This window comes from Panthera leo, chromosome E2 (genome assembly GCF_018350215.1).
Source record: "Panthera leo isolate Ple1 chromosome E2, P.leo_Ple1_pat1.1, whole genome shotgun sequence".
NCBI lineage: Eukaryota > Metazoa > Chordata > Mammalia > Carnivora > Felidae > Panthera > Panthera leo.
In genome coordinates this window covers 7,889,966-7,912,428 of record NC_056693.1, presented here as the reverse complement: position 1 = coordinate 7,912,428, position 22,463 = coordinate 7,889,966, and the positions used below count along the sequence as shown (strand labels likewise).

Below are 22,463 nucleotides of genomic sequence, written 5' to 3'. Positions count from 1 at the left end.
CTTGAACTCATGAGCTGTGAGATCATGACCTCAGCCAAAGTCAGACACTCAACCGACTGAGCCACCCAGGCGCCCCCTGAAAAGACTCTCTTTACTGACTTGTTTTTATGTATATATTGAAAATCAGGTAGTGTCAGCTCTCTGTTTTTTAAAAAAATTTTGTTAATGTTTATTTATTTTTGAGAGAGACGGAGTCAGAGACAGAGCGTAATTGGGGGAGGGACAGAGAGAGAGACACCCACCCAGAATCTGAAGCAGGCTCCAGGCTCCGAGCTGTCAGCATACAGCCTGACTTGGGGCTTGAACTCACGAACCGCAAGATCATGACCTGAGCCGAATTCGGACGCTTAACTGACTGAGCCACCCAGGCGCCCTTCCAATCTTTTCTTCTTTTTCAAAGTTGTTTTATTTCTTCTAGGTCCTTCACAGTTCCACATGTATTTTAGAATCTGTGTGTCAGTTTCTACACACAGAAGAAAAATCCTCCTGGTTTGGGAGTGTGTTCAATCTATAGATGGATCTGGGAAGAACTGACATCCTAATAACGCTGACTTTTCTGGCCCAGGAACGTGGTCCGTGTGTCCATTTGTTTAGGTTTCCTTCCCTTCAGGAATGTTTTTAGTTTCCTGTGTTCGTCTTTTACATCTTTTGTCGGATTTATTTCCAAGCATTTTGTATTGTTGATGCTATTTTCAGTGGTTCCGTTTTTATTTCAGGTTCTGATTGCCAGTGTACAGAAATACAATAGATTTTGATATACTGATCTTGCAATCCTACAATTTATTCGCTGAACTCACGTATGAGTGCCAGTAGATTTTTTTTTATAGGTTCCATTGGGTTTTCTACATTGGTGACCGTATTTTCTATGAATGAAGATAGTTTTACTTCTTCCTTTCCCTTTTCTTCCTCTTCCTGCGGGACTCAAAATACCAGTGCAGTCGACTGCTTGACGCTCCCACACAGGTCATTCAAGCCCGGTTAATTTGTTTATGATCTTTTTTGCTTTTTCTTTTTTTCTCTATCAAGGTCATTTCTATTAACCTGGTTTTTTTTTTTTTTTCTTTTTAATGTTTATTTATTTTTGAGAGAGAGAGAAAGAAAGAGCAGGGAAGGGGCAGAGAGAGAGGGGGGGACAGATGATCTGAAGTGGGCTCTGTGCTGACAGCAGAGAGCCTGATTCGGGGCTCGAACTCACCGGCCATGAGATTGTGACCTGAGCCAAGGTCAGATGCTTAACCAGCTGAGCCACCCAGGTGCCCCTAGATCGACCTGTTTTCAAGTTTACTGGTTCTTCTGATGTGTCCAGTCTGCTCTTAGTTTCCTCCAATGACTTGCTGATTTCAGATATGATGTTTTTCAGCCCTGGCCCTTCTAATTGGGTCTGTTTTACTGTCAAATCCCTCCTGAAAAAGCTGTGGGTCTTTACACACTGTGTCCATCCGGTCCTGACATTTACTAAATGTAGTTAAAGTCCTCATGTGATGATCCCAGGGTGGAGGTCATCCGTTGGTCTGTTTCCACAGACTGATTTTTCTCTTGACTCTGAGCCCTGTTCTCTTCCCTTTTGGCAGATCTTGCGATTTTTCTTGTTGCTAATTTCTGTGTCTTAAAACAAAACAAAACCCAAAAAACAGCAAAGGCCGAAGTACATTGTAAAAAATGACGTACCTGCTCTCTGTTACGACCACCCCAGGAGGAAGAAACACCCTTTCGTCTGGTGGGTTTCTAGAGTGAGGGGCTCGTCAGTTTGATCCACTCAGGAGCTGGGCACGGCTGCAACTTTAATCCCTCTACCTCCCTCTTGTGTCTCTGCCTCTGTCTGTCCGTCTGTCTCTCTCTTTCTCTCTGGCCCTGGCTGCTCCCTCCTCCCCGTCCGCTTGTACACTCCTTTCAGCTAATCTATTTCCTCCACCCCATCTCCCTCCACCCGGAAGCTCCTGGCAGAGGAGAAGGCGGCCGTACTGCGGGCGGTGGAGGAGCGTGAGCGGGTCGAGGCGGAGGGCCGGGAGCGCGAGGCTCGGACCCTGTCCCTGACCCGGGCCCTGGAGGAGGAGCAGGAGGCGCGGGAGGAGCTGGAGCGGCAGAACCGGGCCCTGCGGGCGGAGATGGAGGCCCTGCTGAGCAGCAAGGATGACGTTGGCAAGAACGTGAGTTGGGGGGGGAGCCGGGGGGGCCCGCTCCCCAAGACACACGTGTGGGCGGCGCACGCACTCCTCACGTTGGGAGACGCACACACACGTGTGTGCTGTCACGCGTGGGACATGGGGAGAACCAGCCGTCAGAGTCACGTGTTCATGCCGCGCACAGAGTGGGAGGAGAGCCAGTCCCCAAGCAGGTGCTCGCGGAACGCACGCTGAGGGCGCCCGGGTGGCTCAGTCGTTAGGCGTCCGCTTCGGCTCAGGGCGTGATCTCACAGTTTGTGAGTTCGAGTCCCATATCGGGTGAGCTCCTGCCCCTCGCTCACTTGTGCTCTCTCTCCGCCCCCCCCCCCCCCCCCCCCCGCCCTGCAAAAAATACACAGAGTGTGAGGGGAATCTTCCAGCAGACACCTGTGTTCGTACATACACGCAGGAAGTAAGGAAGCCACCCTGCCCCCCACTGAGCACATACAGGCTCCCCACCCTCCCCAGGCCTCTGTCTTCCTCCCTGGCTCACCGGCCAGTGAGGAGTCCCCTACGCCTGTCCCCCAGTCCCCGCTCACCCAGCCAGTGTCCCAGCCTTCTGAAAACTCCGCCACGCCCCTCACCCCATCCTTCCTTAAGTTTGCCCAGTAAATGTATTCACCGACGGGCACCTGGGTGGCTCGGTCTGTTGAGTGTCCGACTTCGGCTCAGGGCGTGATCTCACGGATCGCGAGTTCAAGCCCCGCATCCGGCTGTCTGCCGTCGGCGCAGAAGGCGCTTCAGATCCTCTGCTCCCCGCCCCCCGCCCCCCGCCCCTCTCCACTCATGCTCTCTCCCTGAAAAAATAAACTAAGTAACTGAAACATTTTTTTAAAATTGAACACATAAATAAATATTTTTATGGAGTGGCCGCAAGGCCAGGTCCAGGGGCACCAGCCACCGTGACTGCTGATGGGAGGCACCGGACAGAATACGCACTTCAGTGAGGCCCTGGACCCACGCGCTCCCGACGTCCTTCCTTATTGCCAAACAACGTCCTCTTGTGGGCACATCAGATAAAGGCTTTATCTTCTCCACACGCTCCAGGGACGATCTGGAGAGAACCGCCAGGCCTGGGGAGAACCCCTCACCCCGCGACCTACCCTTGGCCTGTAGCCCCAGGGAGGCGAGAGCCAAAACTCCAGCTCCTACTGGAACTACTAAGGTCTCTACTTCCGGAAAACTGTCAAGTTATTTGTGGCGCCTCCAGATGCCTACTTTGTGGGAAATAGGGTGTTGACAGGAGAAAGTTTAATTCCTTCCAGCAAGCAAAGCTGATTGGCAGGTGCCTAGTAGGAGGGGAAACCAGCTGGCCTCTTCCAAGGAAGGAGACCGGTCACTGATGAGAATTTCCAAGCGGGTCATTGGGCAGTGGGGACATGCAAATATTGTCCCTGTCCTGTGGAGTTCACAGTCCAGTGTGGGGGCAAGCGTTGCACAAAAAGACATCAGCTCATGTTAAATGACCGTTGTGACTAAGGCTGAGTCGAGGAAGGGCTCGGGGCCAGGAGTGTGGATAACAGGCCCTGACAGGTCAAGGGACGCTTCTCTGAGGCGGTGACAGTTAAAAGAGAGGGATGGGGCGGGGGTGGGAGTGGGGGAGGATCTGAGAATTCATAAGCCCGGATCTGCCCTCACAGGGTGTTTGGGGTTTGAATTTACAACTCGCCAGAAGCTCTGGGAACCTCACCCCCCCACACACACACCCCTCCCCCCCACCCCGCCCAAGCTGAGAAAAACATCTCAGTAGACGGGATGGTGCTCTCCTGGGAGTCTGGCACAAATGAACACTTCCCTCTGGAGCGACATGCCTTCAACCCATGACCGCACAGGATCCCCGAAGACGAAGCCCGAGTGAAGTGAGCTCACGATGCAAAATCACAAAACCCGTGAGGCAATAACCCACTGTGAGTGAGAGCTGACCTAACATACACTTGAGCTGGACTCTCACGGGCTTCAGATAACACAGCTTGCAACCAGGTTATTCGTGAAATGTTTTAGGACGATTCAGATCGAGGCACATCGTGAACTAGGTGTCAGGGAGATGGTGAGTGAACGAGCAAACGGAGAAGTGCACGTGGACCCGCTGTCTCCCCCTTGTCCGTCGAAGCTTCCCTCACTCTGCCCCGGGCTAGACCTAGGGTCCTGGCCTCCCCCTCCCTAGTGCCGCAGGTGCCCAGAGCTCACCCTCCCGTCCCCACCAGGTGCATGAGATGGAGCGAGCCCGCCGGGTGGCAGAACAGACAGTCAGCGACCTGCGAACGCAGGTGACGGAGCTGGAGGATGAACTGACGGCGGCCGAGGACGCCAAGCTGCGCCTGGAAGTGACCGTGCAGGCTCTCAAGGCCCAGCACGAACGTGACCTGCAGGGCCGTGACGAGGTTGGCGAGGAGAGGCGGCGGCAGCTGGCCAAGCAGGTACAAGCGGTCAGGCTGGGGCTGGAGGCTGCCTGGTGCCCGCAGGCAAGAGGGGCCGAAAGTCACACTCAGCTACCTGTCGCTCGGTCATTCTTCCCGGGACCCTCCTGCTCCCCGGCGCGTTCACCCACAATAACCCACCAACCCACACATATGTCCCAGTGACGGGCGGATATACCCGATGGGACGTCAACCCCCAAACCATTCACCCAGCCACCCACCACCCCGTCTACACAGGCCCCCCACCCACACACAGCCTCCCCACCAATCCACCTCCTCTCCACCATCTGCCGAACTGCTCCATTTCCGGCAACTTCCTCTCCCCAGCACCCCCCTCCCTGAGCCTGCCCCTGTACTCACGGACCTGCTACACCCCTTCCCCCACGACCTTCCTCCCTCATTCATTTACTCATCCCCTCTTCCTGTGGTCTGCGCCGTTCATTCAGGACTCAACCCGTCAAGGGATTTCCGGTGGTCTGCAGCCGGCTCATGCTGCGTGAAGAGCCAGGGGTGGGGGGGTGGGAGTGGGGGAGGGGTCAGGGGTGGGGGGTTGCGTGGGAGGGGTGGGAGTTGCAGGTCAACTCTGAGGGTAGAAGGACCCTCTAGAGGTGGGCCGGATGGGCTGGAGGGGAGAGATGGGAGCAGAGCGGGGGGGGGGGGGGGGGGGGGGGGGGGTGCGGTGCTGGGGGAGGGGATGAGCCCAGAGCTGGGGCCCTGGGGACTGAGAGGAGGAATCCGTCTGGGCTGTAGAGAGGCAGAGGGCAGGGGGAATGGCGCTGGAGGCCTGGGCAGCGGCCGGCAGGTGGACATCCATGTCACCAGCACGGAGAGGGAGCCCGAGCCTCGTGTCCCCTGAGCCTGCCCCTTCCGGCCTCCCCGCAGCTGAGGGATGCCGAGGTGGAGCGGGACGAGGAGCGCAAGCAGCGCACCCAGGCCGTGGCCGCCCGGAAAAAGCTGGAGGTCGAGCTGGAGGACCTGAAAGCCCAGAACGCGGCCGCCGCGCAGGGCAAGGAGGACGCGGTGAAGCAGCTTCGCAAGATGCAGGTAGGGGTGAGGCTGAAGCCACCTGCGAGCCGGGCCCGCTGTCGCTCCGCCCCCTGGGCCCCGCGAGCCGCAGCTTTGTAAGCACCCGCGCCCCAAAGCCTGGCTTGCTGTTTTATGTTTTATGTTTTATTTCCTTTACTTAAAATGCTTAGGGTTTAGGTCCAATTTCTTCACTTTATTTGATTTTTGACATGGAAATGCCTTAGGGTTCCTCCCCTAATGTGAAAGTCATAGCTGGTTGGTTTTGGTTTTTTGTTTTTTTAATTCTTTTTTGGCGGACGCCTGGCTGGCTCGGTAGGTAAAACATGCGACTCTGGATTTTGGGGTCGTGAGTTCGAGCCCCACGTTGGGAGTAGAGATTACTTAACTTTCTTTCATTCTCTTTTTTTTTTTTTTTAATTTTGTTTTTAACATTTATTTATTTTTGAGACAGAGAGAGACAGAGCATGAACAGGGGAGGGTCAGAGAGAGCGGGAGACACAGAATCGGAAGCAGGCTCCAGGCTCTGAGCCATCAGCCCAGAGCCCGACGCGGGGCTCGAACTCACGGACCGTGAGATCGTGACCTGAGCCGAAGTCGGACGCTCAACCAACCGAGCCACCCAGGCGCCCCTTTCATTCTCTTTTTTAATGACAACGGTGTGTCGGTGTACGTCCATCAGTTGTAACGTCCCACTCAGGCGAGGGAGGCTGATGACCGGATTCCGTGTGTGGGCCAGGGGCTGTGTGGGCAATCTCCGTACCTTCTGCCTAGTGTTGCCCTGAACCTAATACTGCTCTAAAAAAGGAAAGTCTAATGTTTAAAAAACTCCATTTTTTAAGTGTCCGATAAAGTGGGTGCCGGCCCCATGCGGCTTGGGCATCTAAGATGTGGTAGGACTGAAATCCAAATTACATGCTATATATGTTATTGTGCATATATATATGTTATGTCATGTGTTATATGATATATATATATATATATATATATATATATATATATATGCACAATTTTTATAGTGATTATAAATGGAAATAATAGGGGCGCCTGGGTGGCTCATTTGGTTGAGCCTCCAACTTCGGCTCAGGTCATGATCTCACAGTTCAGGTCATGATATCGCAGTTGGTGAGTTTAAACCGGGCATCAGGGTCTCTGATGTCAACAAGGAGCCTGCTTTGGATCCTGTGTCCCCCTCTCCCTCTTCCTCCCTCTCTCTCTCTCTCTCAAATAAAATAAATAAATAAATAAACATTAAAAAAATAAAAAAAAATTGAATAAAAAATAATTGAAATAATAAATAATTGAAATAAATAAATAATACAATTAGTAATGTATTAAATTTTGTAAATTTAATAATAATTAATAAGAAACAAATAAATAATTGAAATAAATAGAATAAAAATAAATTGAAAAGATAACAAATAAATTGAAGTAAATAATAATATTTTAGATATGTGAGGCTATGTAAAAATATAGTGTTCAACCTAATTTACCTACTTCTTTTTTGCCTTTTTAGTGTGACCATTAGACAAGGTAAAACGATGTATGTCTTCCCACTGGGCAGCACTGGGCTAGAAGGATCCCTCCCCCAAAAGTAAACCTGCCCAACCGTGTCTTCCCTGAGAGAAAAAGCCTGCAGCGAAAAGCTGCTATTGTCAAACAAGTAATAATATTAATGACAGCGATGATAATTGTCCTGCTAGTTCCAAGCCCAGTGCTGTCTTCACTGTCCTCTCTGCGCAGTAGGTTATTATTTGTATTATTTTTTCATGGCGGTGGACGTTTAGTTTGTGTCTTTTTTCTTTAAGCGCCATGGAAGAAAGAATTCTTATACTGGCATCTTTACTCACTCAGTGGTGTGGTCGGGTAGCAAAGTGGCTGGAAGTGTAAACCCTGGGGCCGTATGGCCCGGGTTCAAGTCCCGACTCTGCCACTTACCACCCTTGGCACGTTGCTGAACCTCTCTGTGCCTCAGTTGCCCCATATGTACACCGGCCAGGAAACGAGTCCCCACCAACTGGAGTTGTAGGATTAAGGGAGCCAGTGTGTACGTATAACAGGGCCTGGCCCACGGTAAGCGATCAGGAAGTGTGTGCCATCCTTCTCATTACCGCAGAGTCCAAATACAACACCCATTTCGGGCTTACTTAAAATTTTAAGGTGCTACTTTTATTTATTTTTGAGACAGCGAGAGGCAGAGCGCGAGCGGAGGAGGGGCAGAGAGAGGCAGAGAGAGAGAGGGAGACACAGAATCTGAAACAGATGAAACGGACCCCCAGCGCCTAGCTGTCAGCATGGAGCCCAACGCGGGGCTCGAACTCAGAAACCGAGAGATCATGACTTGAGCCAGAGTGGAGGCTTAACCGACTGAGCCACCAGGCGCCCCTGAGTTGTTACATTTTTAAACTGGAGGTTGCCGAAACCCCCAGAACAGGGGAGGGGCTGGCCCCGGGTCACACAGCGAGCCAGGGACTGGCTGCGGCGGCCCCGGGCTGCAGGGTTTTGTTCGCGCTCTCGGGGAACCGAAGAGCCCCCGCAGGGCCGAGGCGACGTTACGGGCTCCCGCATGAGTCACGACCAGGCGGCGCCCGCTCACTCGCTTCGTTCCGCCCAGGCCCAGATGAAGGAGCTGTGGCGGGAGGTGGAGGAGTCACGCACTTCGCGGGAGGAAATCTTTGCCCAGAACCGGGAGAGTGAGAAGCGCCTCAAGGCACTGGAGGCGGAGGTGCTGCGGCTGCAGGAGGTGAGGCCGGGATGGGCGTGGCCCTGGGGTGGAGGCGGGGCGGTGAGGGTGGGCGGGGCCAACCGGCTAGGCCTCGTGGGGAACTCGGGAGCCCTGGGAGGGTTCTGAGCAAAGCGGGCGGCCAGGTCTGCGCTGGTGCCATTAAGGAGATGGACTGGAGGGGGGACATTGGAGGCGGGAAGTCTGGGGAGAGAGGACAAGGCCAGAGCTGGGACTGAGCAGAGAGAATAGAGGGTCGACATGGACAGGGCTGGGGGTGATAAGGGGGCAGGGGAGGTAAGAAGGGACCTGGGGGTCAGGCCTGGTGCCTGGGGGCACCCGGAGGGGGAGCAGGTTGAGGCCGCGCTGAGGGGGAGGGGCCTGGGGACGGGAAGGGAGAGGTGGACAAGGGTCAGGGGCTCAGGAGACAGCTTTTAGGAGGCACCTGCCCGTGCATTGAAGTTCGTTCCAAGCTCGCCCAGGGATGGCATGTTCACGTGCAGCGAAAACAAGTCTGGGAGCCTTGAGGTGTGAGGAGCAGGGAGGCCGGTGCCCAGATAGCACCCCGCCCCCCCCCCACTGCTGACCTGCACCCGTCTCTGTCCTCCCAGGAACTGGCCGCCTCAGATCGTGCCCGGCGGCAGGTCCAGCAGGAGCGGGACGAGATGGCAGATGAGGTGGCCAACGGCAGCCTTAGCAAGTGAGTGGCCCGCGGTACTGTGGGGCAGGACGCCCTCCTCCCGCCGTCCTGCCCTCTCACCTCCCCCCTCCCCGCCCCGCTCCCGTTGTCCCCAGGGCAGCCATTCTGGAGGAGAAGCGGCAGCTGGAGGGGCGCCTGGGGCAAATGGAAGAGGAACTCGAGGAGGAGCAGAGCAACGCAGAGCTGCTGGGCGACCGCTACCGCAAGCTGCTCCTGCAGGTGACACAGCCCTGTCCCCCCGACGGCCCCGGGGCCCCGCTGACCCGGGAGCGTCATCCCCAGTCCTTTCATTCGACGCAGAACGGAAAAGGAAAGGTCTGGGTTGGGTTTTAGTGGTTGAATAGGAGTTCTCAAGGCGGGTAGGCGTCGATGAAGGGCTGGATCCCGAGAGTACTTACGTGGGTCGCTGCACTGCGACGTGGTCGCATCCACTGCGTGGACGTGGGTAGGGTGGCACGTGTGATAATACAAGTATCTTTGGTCCGGGAGGTGGGCGCCCGGGTGGCTCAGTCAGCTGAGCGTCTGACGCTTGATTTCGGCTCAGGTCATGATCCCACAGTCTGGGATCGAGCCCCCACATCGGGATCGGGCTCCATGCTGAGCATGGAGCCTTCTTAAGATTCTGTCTCTCACGTGCAGTCTCTCTCTCTCTCTCTCCAAAAAAAAAAAAAAAAAAGGAAGTATCTTCAGTCCAGCAGAGAGATGGAGGGAGGGAGGGAGAGAACGCTGCAAGAATCAGAAGAAAGCATGTGGAAAAAGGGACATTTGGCTGGGGTTTTAAAGCATAAGTAGGAGCGAGGCAGCTAAGCAGACAGAAGCATATTTCCATTTGTAGATTTATTTATAAATACTGTCTGAGGCTTCTGGAGGCTGAGGTCCTATTCTGGGTGATGCTGGGGACCTGGGGATGGCTCATTCCGGATCTCTGCCCTTAAGGACATCCTAGTCTGATGGAGGGGACAGACTCTCCCAATACAGAAATACAAGTGAAAATGCAGGAAGCACAAGACACTGTGAGGACTTAGAAGAGAATTCTGACCCCGCGTGGAGGCTGGGGGCTGTCAGGGAAGACTTCCTGTTGGAGGAGATGTCTTAAGAGGTCATGCTGGAAGTTAAGAGTTTGCCAGGCAGACAGTGGAGGGATGGGATTTCCAAAGAGAGGCCTGTGTCTCCATGACTTCGTCAATTTTTTTAAATGCTTATTTATTTATTTTGAGAGAGGGAGAGAATCTCAAGCAGTCTCCGCACTGTCAGCGCAGAGCCCACGAACCATGATTTCCTGACCTGAGCAAAAATCAAGAGTAGGACGCTTAACTGACTGAGCCACCCAGGCACCCCAATTATTTCATTGATTTTTTAAATGTTTATTTATTTATTTATTTATTTATTTATTTTTAATTTAAATTTTTTTAACATTTGTTCATTTTTGAAAGACAGAGACAGAGTGTGAGTGGGGGAGGGGCAGAGAGAGAAGGAGACCCAGAATCCGAAACAGGCTCCAGGCTCTGAGCTGTCAGCACAGAGCCCGATGCGGGGCTCGAACCCATGGACTGTGAGATCATGACCTGAGCCCAAGTCGGACGCTTAACTGACTGACCCACCTCGAGCTCCCCTATTTATTTATTTTTGAAAGAGAAAGAGCACGAGCAGGGGAGGGGCAGAGAGAGAGAGAGAGAGAGGGAGGGAGACACGGAATCTGAAGCAGGCTCCAGGGCTCCAAGCTGTCAGCACAGAGCCCGATGCGGGGCTCGAACCCACAGACTGTAAGATCATGCATGACCTGAGCTGAAGTCAGACACTTAACTGACTAAGCCACCAGAGCGCCCTCATTAATGTTTTTTAAAGATGTTCTTTTTTTTTAATTTTTTTTTAATGTTTATTTTTGAGAGAGACAGAGACAGAATGTGAGTGATTTAGGGGCAGAGAGAGAGGGAGACACAGAATCCAAAGCAGGCTCCAGGCTCCGGCTAGCAGCACAGAGCCCGACATGGGGCCTGAACCCATGAACTGTGAGATCATGACCTGAGCCGAAGCTGGATGCTTAACCGACTGAGCCACCCAGGCGCCCCATCCCCTCGTTAATTTTTAAAAACACATTTTGAGACTTCTCAGGGGACATGCCCTGACACCGCTGGACATTCAGAGAAGAGCGAGACCCCAGCTTCAGCCCTTGGGGAGCACCTAGGCCAGTAGGAGAGGCCGTCATACTCCAGGGTGATGATTTCACTTGTGGCGAAACCCCAGTCACAAACAAGGCCCCACACTGTGGTCCCTGGCTACCTCAGACCTTGTCTCTAGCCTTTCCATCCCTGGTTGGCTCTGCTCCAGCCACACCAGCTTCCTCACTATTTCTTGACTCTGCCAAGTGTATTCCTACCACAGGGCCTTTGCACCTGCTTTCCCCCTTCTTCCTGAGAGAAAGCTCTTACCCCAGACCATCCCATGTCTCATTCCCAGTAAGAGCCTTCCCTGACCGTACTGTGTGAAACAGCCACCCTCTCACCTGCAATTCCCCTCCATCCTCTCTGCTTTGATCTCCTCCCTTTCCCTTATGACTCCCTGAAACTATATTATATATTTACTTGCTTGTATGCTGTCCACCTCCCCAGCAGAATGTAAACACCTCGAGAGTAGGGCCTCTGTCTTTATTTTTTTAATTTTTAAAAAATCTTTATTTATTTTTTGAGAGAGAGAGAGAGACAGAGCGTGAGCAGGGGAGGAACAGAGAGAGAAGGAGACACAGAATCCGAAGCAGGCTCCAGGCTCTGAGCTGTCAGCACAGAGCCTGATGTGGGGCTTGAACCCACGAACCGTGAGATCATGACCTGAACCGAAGTCGGACACTCAACCAACTAAGCCACCCAGGCACACCCCCAGCCCACATCATTGGCTGTTGTTGAAAAGGAGAACTTTATAAAAAATCAGAATAAAACTAGGGCGCCTGGGTGGCTCAGTCGGCTAAGCCTCCGCCTCTTAATTTTGGCTCAGGTCATGATCTCCCGGTTCATGGGATCGAGCCCCGCGTCAGGCTCTGCACTGGCAGTGTGGACGGAGCCTGCTTGAGATTCTCTCTCTCTCTCTCTCTCTCTCTCTCTCTCTCTCTCTCTTTCTCTCCACCCCTCCCCTGTGCATGCTTTCTCTCTCTCTCTAAATAAGTAAATAAATAAATAAATAAATAAACATTTAACACATTTAAAAAATCAAAATGAAACTTAAAAGACGCCAAAAAAAGGATTTCCAAGAAAATTGCAAATATTGAAGACAGGCAAAGAAGACCCAACGTACGGTACTGAGAGTCCCCAGAGAAGACCCAAGCAGGGAGACAGAGTGAATAACCTAAGACGTAGTGCGAGAAAGTTTTCCTGAAACGATACAGCGGGAAGCGACATCCGGGAAGAGCACGCTGAGTACCGGAGGACATCGACCCGTCAAGACCGATACTGAGTAAAACTTGCGTGTGTCAGAGGCGGCAGAAATCCTTTAGGTGGCTAGGAAAACACGAGCAAGCAATCCACAAGGAAAAGGAAATTCGCCGGTCATCAGATTTTGGACAGCAAGACTTTGTGCTGCGAGAAAATGGAAGGACGTAGCTCAGATTCTCAGAGAAAGATGAGGGCGCCTGGCGCCGGCGCCCGTCTTCACCTGGCCTCCGTGTCTTCTGTATGTGTCTGGGACTCCTCTCCTCTTCTCATGAGGACGCCAGTCGTATTGGCTTTTGGGCCCACCCTCATCCAGCATAACCTTCGTTTAATTCAACTCATCGCAGCTCCAAAGGCTCTGTTTTCCAAAGAAGATCACATTCTGGGGGCGCTTGGGTGGCTCATTTGGCTAAGCGTCCAACCTTTGATCTCAGCTCAGGTCTTGATCTCACAGTTGTGTGAGCTCAAACCCTGCGTTGGGCTCTGCTCGAGGCATGGAGCCTGCTTGGGATTCTCTCTCCTCTCTCCGCCCCTCCCCCACTCACGCTGTCTGTCTCTCTCAAAATGAGCTTTAAAAAATACATTTTAGGGGCGCCTGGGTGGCTCGGTCGGTTAAGCGTCCGACTTCGGCTCAGGTCATGAACTTGTGGTCCGTGAGTTCGAGCCCCGCGTCGGGCTCTGTGCTGACAGCTCAGAGCCTGGAGCCTGTTTCGGATTCTGTGTCTCCCTCTCTCTCTGCCCCTCCCCTGTTCATGCTCTGTCTCTCTCTGTCTCAAAAATAAATAAAATGTTTAAAAAAATTTTTAAAAAAATGCAGATTCATGGACCCCACTCCTGATCTGCTCAAGCGGAGTTTTTGGAGGGTGGGACCCTGAAGTCTGCATCTTTTTTTTTTTTTTTACAAGCTCCCCAGATGATCCTGGTGCAAACAACAGTGTGATAACCCTTGCAATAGACTCTTTCACAATCAGAGGTAGAGTTCATAGCATTGAAACAAGTTTGTGATAGTCTTGTGGACATATTAAAATAGCAAAAAAACTACCCAAAACGTTAAAACCTGGTGCTGGCGCTGCTGTTGGCTGATCCGCCAATCGGGAAAAAGACGTGCTAACATCTGTTGTGTATTTAGTATGTACCAGGCTCTGTGCTATGCACTTAACAGTTGTCGACTCATTTAACTGGGAGGTGCCTGAATTTACCTACCACCTTCTTCCAAGACCCCACCATGATAGTTCTGCTTTTGCCTCTACTACAGGTGGACTCGCTGACTACAGAGTTGTCAGCCGAGCGCAGTTTCTCAGCCAAGGCGGAGAGCGGGCGGCAGCAGCTGGAGCGACAGATCCAAGAGCTCCGGGGGCGCCTGGGTGAGGAGGACGCCGGGGCCCGGGCCCGCCAGAAGATGATCATTGCCGCCCTTGAGTCGAAACTGTCCCAGGCTGAGGAGCAGCTGGAGCAGGAGAGCAGGTAGGTGGGAGGGGAGGGCACGGCTGGAGGGTGATTCCCCACACTCTGGTCGTGAGACAGAGGAGAGCTGTGTTATAAGCACCTGGCTTAGAAACATCCAAAAGGCATCATATTATTTATGACTGCTGATTTCCCATCTCACTTAGGATGCTTTGGGCTGTAAGTAACTGCACTGCGACTAAGAATGGATTTAAGTGGTGCCTGGGCGGCTCAGTCAGTTGAGCGTCCGACTTCAGCTCAGGTCACGATCGCACAGTTCATGGGTTTGAGCCCCGGGCTCACTGCTGTCAGCGCAGAGCCTGCTTTGCATCCTCTGTTTCCCTCTCTCTCTGCCCCTCCCCCGGTCATCCTCTCTCTCTCAAAAATAAATAGACATTTAAAAAAACCAATAAAATATATTGTTAAAAAATAAAAAAATAGGAGTTAAGCAGTAATGTAGCAGTCAGCTCTAGCTGCATAACAAAGAAGCCTGAGCTTTACTGGTTTCAAACAGCTACCATTTATTATTTCTCAGGAGCCTTTGGCTGGCTGATAGGTTCTGCTGATCTGAGTGCCGGGGTTTCATTCATGCGTCTTTAGCCAAGTCAGCTAGATGGATTTGCTGGTCTTGGATGAGCTCTCCTATGCCCAAGGCCTTGCCTGGGACAGCGAGGCCGACCCGTCTCTGCTCCAGGTTGGCCCAGGATCGTTCACATGGCAGAGACAAGGTTCCAAGAGTGAGGGAAAGTGTTAATGCCTTCTTGGGGCCTAGACTCGGAACTGGGCCAGTGTCACTTCTGTTGCATCCCGTTACCATGGCAAGTCACGTGGCCAGCTCAGATCGAAGGGCATGGAGAAATAGATTCTTTCTCTTGGCGAGAGAAGCTGTAAAGTTCTGTTGCAAAGGGTGTGGATACAGGAAGAGGTGAGAATTGAGGCCATTTCTGTCCCAGGCAGAGCAGCAGCCCTGGGGACTCAGACAGGAGACATCCAGGGCATCTGGAGGAGGGTGACTGGTCCTAGAAGCCTGTGACTTAGGAGAGGGATGGAGAGGCAAGAGCCTTGAATGCCAGGCTGAGGAACTCTGTCCTGGGAAGATGGGGAGCCTTGGGGGCTGTGAACCAGAGAGAGGGAGGGCCAGTGCTGGGTGTAGAAAGTCCCCCCTGGGGTCAAATTGGGAGCAGACTAGAGAGAGACTGGGAGCTGAGAGGCCAGGTTGGAGGCTGGGTGATGGTCCAGGTGGAAGGAAATGAGGCCTGAGCTGGGGCTGGGGCCGTGAGGATGGACACGAGGAGGTGAAACAGCGTGAGTGGGGGGCAGAGGAATGGAACTGGGGGCCGATATGCTGTCGTGGGTGTCGGGGGGAGAGTACAGGGTTTGGGGTAGAGTCCTGGTGCCTGGGGAGAATCGGGGGAACATGTTGAGTTCACTGGGGAGCATGATGAATGTGAGAAGTCTCAGGGACAGGCAGTGGGAACTGGCCCCAGACGCTCGTGGGAGTTGTTCTTATCCAGGGGCTCATGGGAGATGTAGTTTGGGGTCTCTGGGGAAGCCCCTCCCCCATTACATAGATGGAGACACTGAGGCTCAGGGGGTGTCGGTGACCTGCTCAAAGTCACCCCGGGAGCAAGGAGTGGCGGGGGATCTGTAGCTGGAGCCCCCACCCCCACCCCCGCATCCCTTTCCACGGCTGGAGCCTCCTGCTCCCCCCACCCCGGGCCTGCCTCTCAGCACATCTGGGGCTACGACGTCCAGTCGTGGCTGCCAAGCACCGCCCGTCGCTAGGGGCCCCGTCACGCAGACTTCACCCCGGGGGTGATGGTCCACGCGGGACAGCGCAGATGAGCCGGGGCCACGGGGATGGGGGAGTTCGGGAGAGGGGAGGGGCGGGCTTTAGGGGGTTGGGGGGAGGCGAGGATGGCTCCGGCGTCTGGCCTCCAGATCTCGGTGGAGGACGGGGAACCCGGAGGAGGAGCGGGTCTGGGAGAAGGCACTGAGCCCAGCGGGGAAGGGCGTGCAGGGTCTGGCGGGAGGCCGAGGCCGGGAGGCCGGGAGCGGGTCGGGGCTGGAGCCCAGGAGACACATTTAGCAGACAAAAGGCTGTTGATGGGTGTGGAAACCTGGGGCACAGATGAGCCTGTCCAGGGAAAGCGTGTGTGTGTGGGAAGGGGAGAAGGGGCCCCGGGGAGCCGAGAGGGGAGCTCTGGGCTTCCAGAATGTCCCATCGACACTAGGGACGGTGGAGAAGGGAGTTGAGAGAGAAAGGACAGGCTAGGCCAGGTGGGTGAGCACAAGGCTTGAGCTGAGGGCCGGAGGACAGAGAGGAAGGGACAAGACAGAGTTTGGAGGGGCAATGTGACAGGGTTTGGGTACTGACAGGCTGGGCGTGGGGCAAGGAGAGAAGGGGCGAGGACAGTGCCCCAGATCTGACCCGGGGACTGGTGGTCAGTGGGTCAGTTCCCTGAGAGGAGGCTGGGGGGAGGCGCTGTGGGGGATGGAGAATAGATAGACGCATGGAGACACTTTCAGGAACACCCGGCATCTTGGTACAAGTTCAGGACGAGATGCCCTGGAGTCGGGAGGCTGGGAGCCATGTCTGGCCTGCGTAGACCGTGGGAACCACTTGGGGGTGGGAGAGAGGGAAGAGGCCGCTCCAAAAACAGGACGCGGCCACTGGACAAGGTCGAGGGGACAGAAGCCCCCGGGAGCCCCTCTCCTGATCGTCTCCTTCACTCCTCTCTCCAGGGAGCGCATCCTCTCTGGCAAGCTGGTGCGCAGGGCTGAGAAGCGGCTTAAAGAGGTGGTGCTCCAGGTGGAGGAGGAGCGGAGGGTGGCCGACCAGCTCCGGGACCAGGTGAGCCGCTCACGTCTTTGGGGAGCAGTGGGGGGGGGGGGGGCGGTTTCCACTGATAGAGAAATAGCACGTGTTGTCTGCGGAGGCAGTGAGTTCCCATCACAAGAAATAACGTGCAGGTGCCAGACTGGGACTGAGAGCAGACACCATCCTGGGGCTTGGTGCATCAGCAGAGAGCTGGAATCAGTGACTTTGCCATCTGTAAATTGTGGAATTTTTTTTTTAAGTTTATTTATTTTGAGAGAGAGAGAGAGAGAGAAGGAGGGAATCCCAAGCAGGTCTTGCGCTGTCAGCACAGAGCCTGACTCGGGGCTTGAACTCACGAACCGTGAGATCATGACCCAAGCCAAAGTCAAGAGCCGGTCTCTTAACCAACTGAACCACCGAGGCACCTCTGTAAATTGTGGGAACCTAGGAAAGGTCCTGGTGGGGAGCTGAGACAGCCAGGGAGAAGGAAGAAGTTAAACCCTACCAAGAGGCTAGGCTGGAGCTAAAATAACAACGTGTAATGTTTATTGAGTTCTTCGTCTTTTTTTTTTTTTTAATGTTTATTCATTTTTGAGATACAGAGACAGAGCGCACGTTGGGGACGAGCAGAGAGAGATAGGGAGACACAGAATCTGAAGCAGGCTCCTGGCTCTGAGCTGTCGGCACAGAGCCTGATGCGAGGCTTGAACTCATGAACCACAAGATCATGACCTGAGCTGAAGTCAGATGCTTAACCATCTGAACCACCCAGGCTCCCCTATTGACTGCTTTCTATGTGACGGGCACTGTGCTACAGACATAACACGTAGTACAATTTGTTCTTATTGGAACCCTAGGTACTACTATTTTCCCTCTTATTCTGGTGAGAAAACTGAGACACAGAAAAGGGAAGCAAATTTTTCAGATTACTTAGCTAGTAAGAGATGGAGTCTGGGATCAAACCCCAGCGGTCTGGCGGCAGTCTGTGTTCTTAATTTAAAAAAAAATTTTTTTAACATTTATTTATTTATTTTTTAAATATTTATTTTTAATTTTTTTTTTAATGTTTATTTTTGAGACAGAGAGAGACAGAGCATGAATGGGGGAGGGTCAGAGAGAGAGGGAGACACAGAATCTGAAGCAGGCTCCAGGCTCTGAGCTGTCAGCACAGAGCCCGACACGGGGCTCGAACCCACGGACCGTGAGATCATGACCTGAGCTGAAGTCGGACGCTTAACCGACTGAGCCACCCAGGCGCCCCTAACATTTATTTATTTTTGAGAGAGAGAGAGAGGCAGAGCATGAGCAGGGGAGGGGGAGAGAGAGAGAGAGAGCGCGATACAGAATCCGAAGCAGGCTCCAGGCTCTGAGCTGTTTGTTAGCACTGAGCCTGACACGGGGTTCGAACTCGCGAACTGTGAGACCATGACCTGAGCCAAAGTCGGACGCTCAACCGACTGAGCCACCCAGGCGCCCCTGTTCTTAATTATTTATTGAGCAGTGACTGTGCCCCAAGTATTGTGCCACGTGTTGTTGTTTTGTTTTGTTTTTTTTTTTTTTAATACATGCTTGCAGTCTCTCACCAGCCCCAATGCACAGGTGAGAAAATGGAAACTTTAAAAGGGGACATAGTTTCTACCAAAGTCATACAATTAGTAGAGACAGAGCCTGGATCAGATCCCAGATTTGTCTGGCCCTAGATAGAGTCGCTGTGCCCTTAAAAGCTCAGCTGCGTCTTATTTGCCATTCATTCCACAATTGTCGGGTATCCACTACTGTGCTTGGCATGGGAGATATGGCTGTGAAAGAGAAGGAGAAGGTCCCTGCCCTCACAGAGCTCACATTTGTAGCACGGGAAAAGAAAGACACAAACCTATAATCAAGGAAAGATAATTACAGATGTGACAAGGGCTATGAAGAAAAAAGTGAATGAAGAGAGGAGACATGAGGTTTAGGGAATATTCCCTAGATTGGGGGTGGTGGGGTGGGGCAGGAAATCCCTTCTAAGGAGGTGACATATGAATTGAGAACTGAGAGGACAGGAAGAGTCAGGCGGAGGGAACAGCAGGTACAAGGGCCCTGGGGTGTGGAAATAAGTTTGGTGGGTTTAGTAAAGTGAAGAGTAGAGCAGTGTGGCTAGAGAGAAGAATGGAGCAGGAAGATTGAGTGATAAGAAATGAGGCCAGGGGCACCTGGGTGGTTCAGTTAAGCATCCAACTTCAGCTCAGGTCATGATCTTACTGTTCCTGAGTTTGAGCCCCAAATCGGGCTCTCTGCTGTCAGGATGGAGCCAACTTCAGATCCTCTCTCTCTCCCTCTCTCTCTGCCCCTTCCCTGCGTGCCCTCTCTTTCAAAAACAAATAAACATTTAAAAAAGAAGAAGAAATGAGGCCAGAGGGATTGGTGAGAGGCAGATCATATGTGGCTTCCCCCTGGACAGGGTTTAGGGAGGGTCTTAGTGAAGATGATCTGACCAATGGGTTTATAAGAAGAAGACCCTGCAGGGCCTGGAATGCCACACTGAGGGCCTGGGACCTTGTCCCAGCACCACTGGGGAGCCATGGGGGCGGGGAGAGGGGGGCTTTGAGCAGGGGAGGGACAGGGTCAGCTCTGGACATAGAAAGACCCCTCTGAGACCACATTGGGGGACAGTCTCACACTTGAAGTTGGGGCAGAGGCTGGCAAGAGGATCTAGAACAAAACGAAGCATGAACAGAAGGCAAGCGCAGGGCAGAGTCGGGGGTGGGGTGGGGCAGGGGGATGCGGCCCAGAGCTGAGGGAGTGGGCGAGGCCGACACCCCCCGCCCCCGGACTTGACCTGGACCTCTGCTTCCACCAAGGTGGAGAAGGGCAACCTTCGGGTGAAACAGCTAAAGCGACAGCTGGAGGAAGCCGAGGAGGAGGCGTCCCGGGCGCAGGCGGTCCGCCGGCGGCTGCAGCACGAGCTGGAAGATGTCACAGAGTCCTCGGAGGCCATGAACCGCGAGTTGAACACGCTGAGGAACCGGCTCCGGTAGGGTCACCTGCACAGCGCACCGTCACTCCATAAGCCCCGCCCCCATCTCGCTCTTTCTCCCGTAGCTCCCGCTCACTTTTCCCCTGCTCCCCTCAATTAACGGCCCGCCCGCCCGTCTCCTGGTCTCTCGCCCCCCCTGCAGACGCGGCCCACTCACCCTCACCACCCGCAAGGTGCGCCAGGTCTTCCGACTGGAGGAGGGCGTGCCATTGGAGGAGGAGATCGAGGAGGAGGAGCCCGGGTCTGGGCCGCCACCCCCGGAGCCTGACGAGCCCCCGGCGGCGCCCCAGCCCCAGTGACCCCGCCCTGCCCCCAGCTTTGGCCCCTCCCTCCCTGGCCCCTGGTCCCTGGGGCGCCCGTCCCGGGAACCCAACCTCTGGCTTCTTGCACTTTGAAGATGGTGCCAGCCTTTGGCACTATAGCACTTACCAACCCCATGTGAGGGGGCAGGGGCTGAGACCCATGGACCCCTAAACACAGGGGAGCAGGGGAGCAGGGCAACGTGGAGGAGGGCCTTCGCTTGGAAGGAAATCCGGGAGCAGTTAGCAAGCTGTGGCCCCATAGGGCTCCCCTCCCTCCTTAAGTTGTTAATGATCTTTATAAGCAAGGGAGCATGGCTCCCCTGTCCTCCGAAGCCAGGGTTCCCATTCCCCTCCCCCTCTCTCCCCCCTCTTCCCCTCCTCCTCTCCACTCTCCACTGACCCCGGAACTTCTGAGCGACAGCAGCCGGAGCCCCAGGTCTCCACCAACCTTTGACCCTTGCAGAGGGGCGGGAGAAGGGAACCCCCCCATCACCCCCTCTCCTCCCCCGTGTGTTCCACCCCCCCCCCCTTCTGGTTGCTCTCGTGTGATCACAATTAGGTTTGGAGTTTCCTGTGGGGGCTGGAAGAGGCCCCATATCCTCCCAGCCTCCAGGCTCTGGCAGAAATAAACTCCCACCCCAACTGGACCCCCTTGGCGCTGTGTGTGTTCCTTCCGGGGGATCTCTGATGGGGCGGGGGAGTCACAGGCTTCTTTGGCCGCTGGGGCAGCCGTCCAGAACCAGCAGGTGGGGCCGTCAGCTGGTTCTCACAGCTGGCAGTGTTGGGAGCCCCCTGGGTACCAGCGTTTCATGTGAAGTAACTCGTTTCAGCCTCCTTCCCGCGTATTGCCTCCATTATACAGATGGGGAAACGGAGGCCGGGCTGTGACGTGCCTTGCTTCAAGCCTCCCGGTGAGTAACTGGCAGAAGGGATGCTGCACTCCGGCTGACCCTCAAGTCTTTGCAAAGCAGTGACAGGGTGACCGTGGAGCCATCTGTGGAGTAGCGGTCATTTGCATAGCTGTGCTAAACAAACAGGGGAGCTCGCCTCCACCTAGAGCACAACCCCTAGAGGTAGGAATGATTCCTTTGCTTTCCGGCGCCTAGAACAGTGCCTGGCATGTGGTTGGGATTCGTGTATTTGCTGAATGAACAGATCACCCCCTCCTGCCCTTTTAGGGTGGTGGAAACAGCCCAGAGAGGTTGAGAGACTGCCCAGGAACACACAGCTACTGAGAACTTGAACCCACAGTCTGGCTTCAGAGTAGGCAATATGGAACATGGGGCCCTCGGCCCCTAACCTCTTATTGGAGACCCAGCTCCACTCCTCTCCTAGGGTCTTGCTACCCTCACGTAGGAGCTCATATAAAACCAGGTGCCGTTCACAGTTTCCAGTTAGGGGTGTGGATCCCATTTTACCATCAGGGAAAAGGCAGGCACTACCCCCCGCCCCCCCCCCCCCCCCCCAAATCACAAGGTGAGAGCCGGTGATCAAGGGGATAGCCGGCCCCCCAAAGTGCACACCCTTGTTACTTTCATACGACCCCTGCTCTTGAGGCCCCCACCCTGGCCCAGATCTGGAAACCTTCCCAGGAAACAGGATGCAACTTTTAAATGAAAAGGAAACTTTTATTTCGGTGGGAAGTGAGAGGGCGGGCGGGAAGGGGGCATGACACTTTTTCTTTGGGGAGGGCAGGTGACATGCGGCAGCTTCTGCATTGGGCGGTTCATGCACCCAGGGTGGGCGTGGGGGAGACTTGGGGGAGGGGCCACGCCGACCCCTCCCTCCCTGCCCTGGGGGTGGGCTGAGAAGACCCGCCATTAGCACCAGAGTTGGACGATTTGCAGACCTCCCCTCCCCACACTGACTCCGGACACCCGCCCCCATCCCTGAGAGCGCCCCCTGGCCACTCCTCCCCCCTCCCGCTTCGACAGGCCAGGCCCGCCCCGCCCACGTTGGAGTGAGAGACTCTTATTGCTGTGTGTGTGATGGGGAGGAGGAGCCGCTGCACTCAGGAAGACCCCCCGCCGTTCGTTCCTCCCCAATCGCCCCGCCCCTCGCCCCGTGTCCGTGCGTTCCCGGAGCGCTGGAGGGGCGCGACATGCGTGTGGGGAGCGCGTCATGCAGCGCATGCGTGTAGTTGCAGGCACCCTGGCGGCCGGGGAGAAAAGGGGAGCGGGACTTAGAAGTTGTCCCTTTGGCTCTCTCTTCCTCCCCAAATCCCACACTGTTTGTTTGACTTGGGGGATGGGGGTTGGGGTGAAGGACGTGAATCACGTTGTGTAAAGGTTTATGATTGTGATTATTTTTAAAAGCTGAACTAAAAAGCTGGGTACGTGTGGCAGACTGGCGAGCAGGGGGAGACGTTGGGAAGAGGGCTGTACCCTTTGGAAAAGATCCTCACCCCCTTTCCCCCGCACCGTTCGGCTTCCGTGAGG

The 22,463-nt window shown here is 54.3% G+C and overlaps 1 protein-coding gene across 1 annotated transcript in view; it reads left to right on the top strand.

The window, feature by feature from the left end:
* Positions 1-20,672, top strand: part of MYH14 (myosin heavy chain 14) — a 90,944-nt gene extending 70,272 nt beyond the window's left edge. Inside the window, 10 exon segments of the mRNA XM_042919350.1 lie at positions 1,935-2,147; positions 4,367-4,579; positions 5,462-5,623; positions 8,217-8,345; positions 8,936-9,024; positions 9,120-9,243; positions 13,699-13,907; positions 16,632-16,740; positions 19,548-19,720; positions 19,866-20,672. Coding sequence (XP_042775284.1) covers positions 1,935-2,147; positions 4,367-4,579; positions 5,462-5,623; positions 8,217-8,345; positions 8,936-9,024; positions 9,120-9,243; positions 13,699-13,907; positions 16,632-16,740; positions 19,548-19,720; positions 19,866-20,022 — 1,578 coding nt within the window. The 3' untranslated portion in view covers positions 20,023-20,672.
* Positions 20,673-22,463: the final 1,791 nt, after the last annotated feature.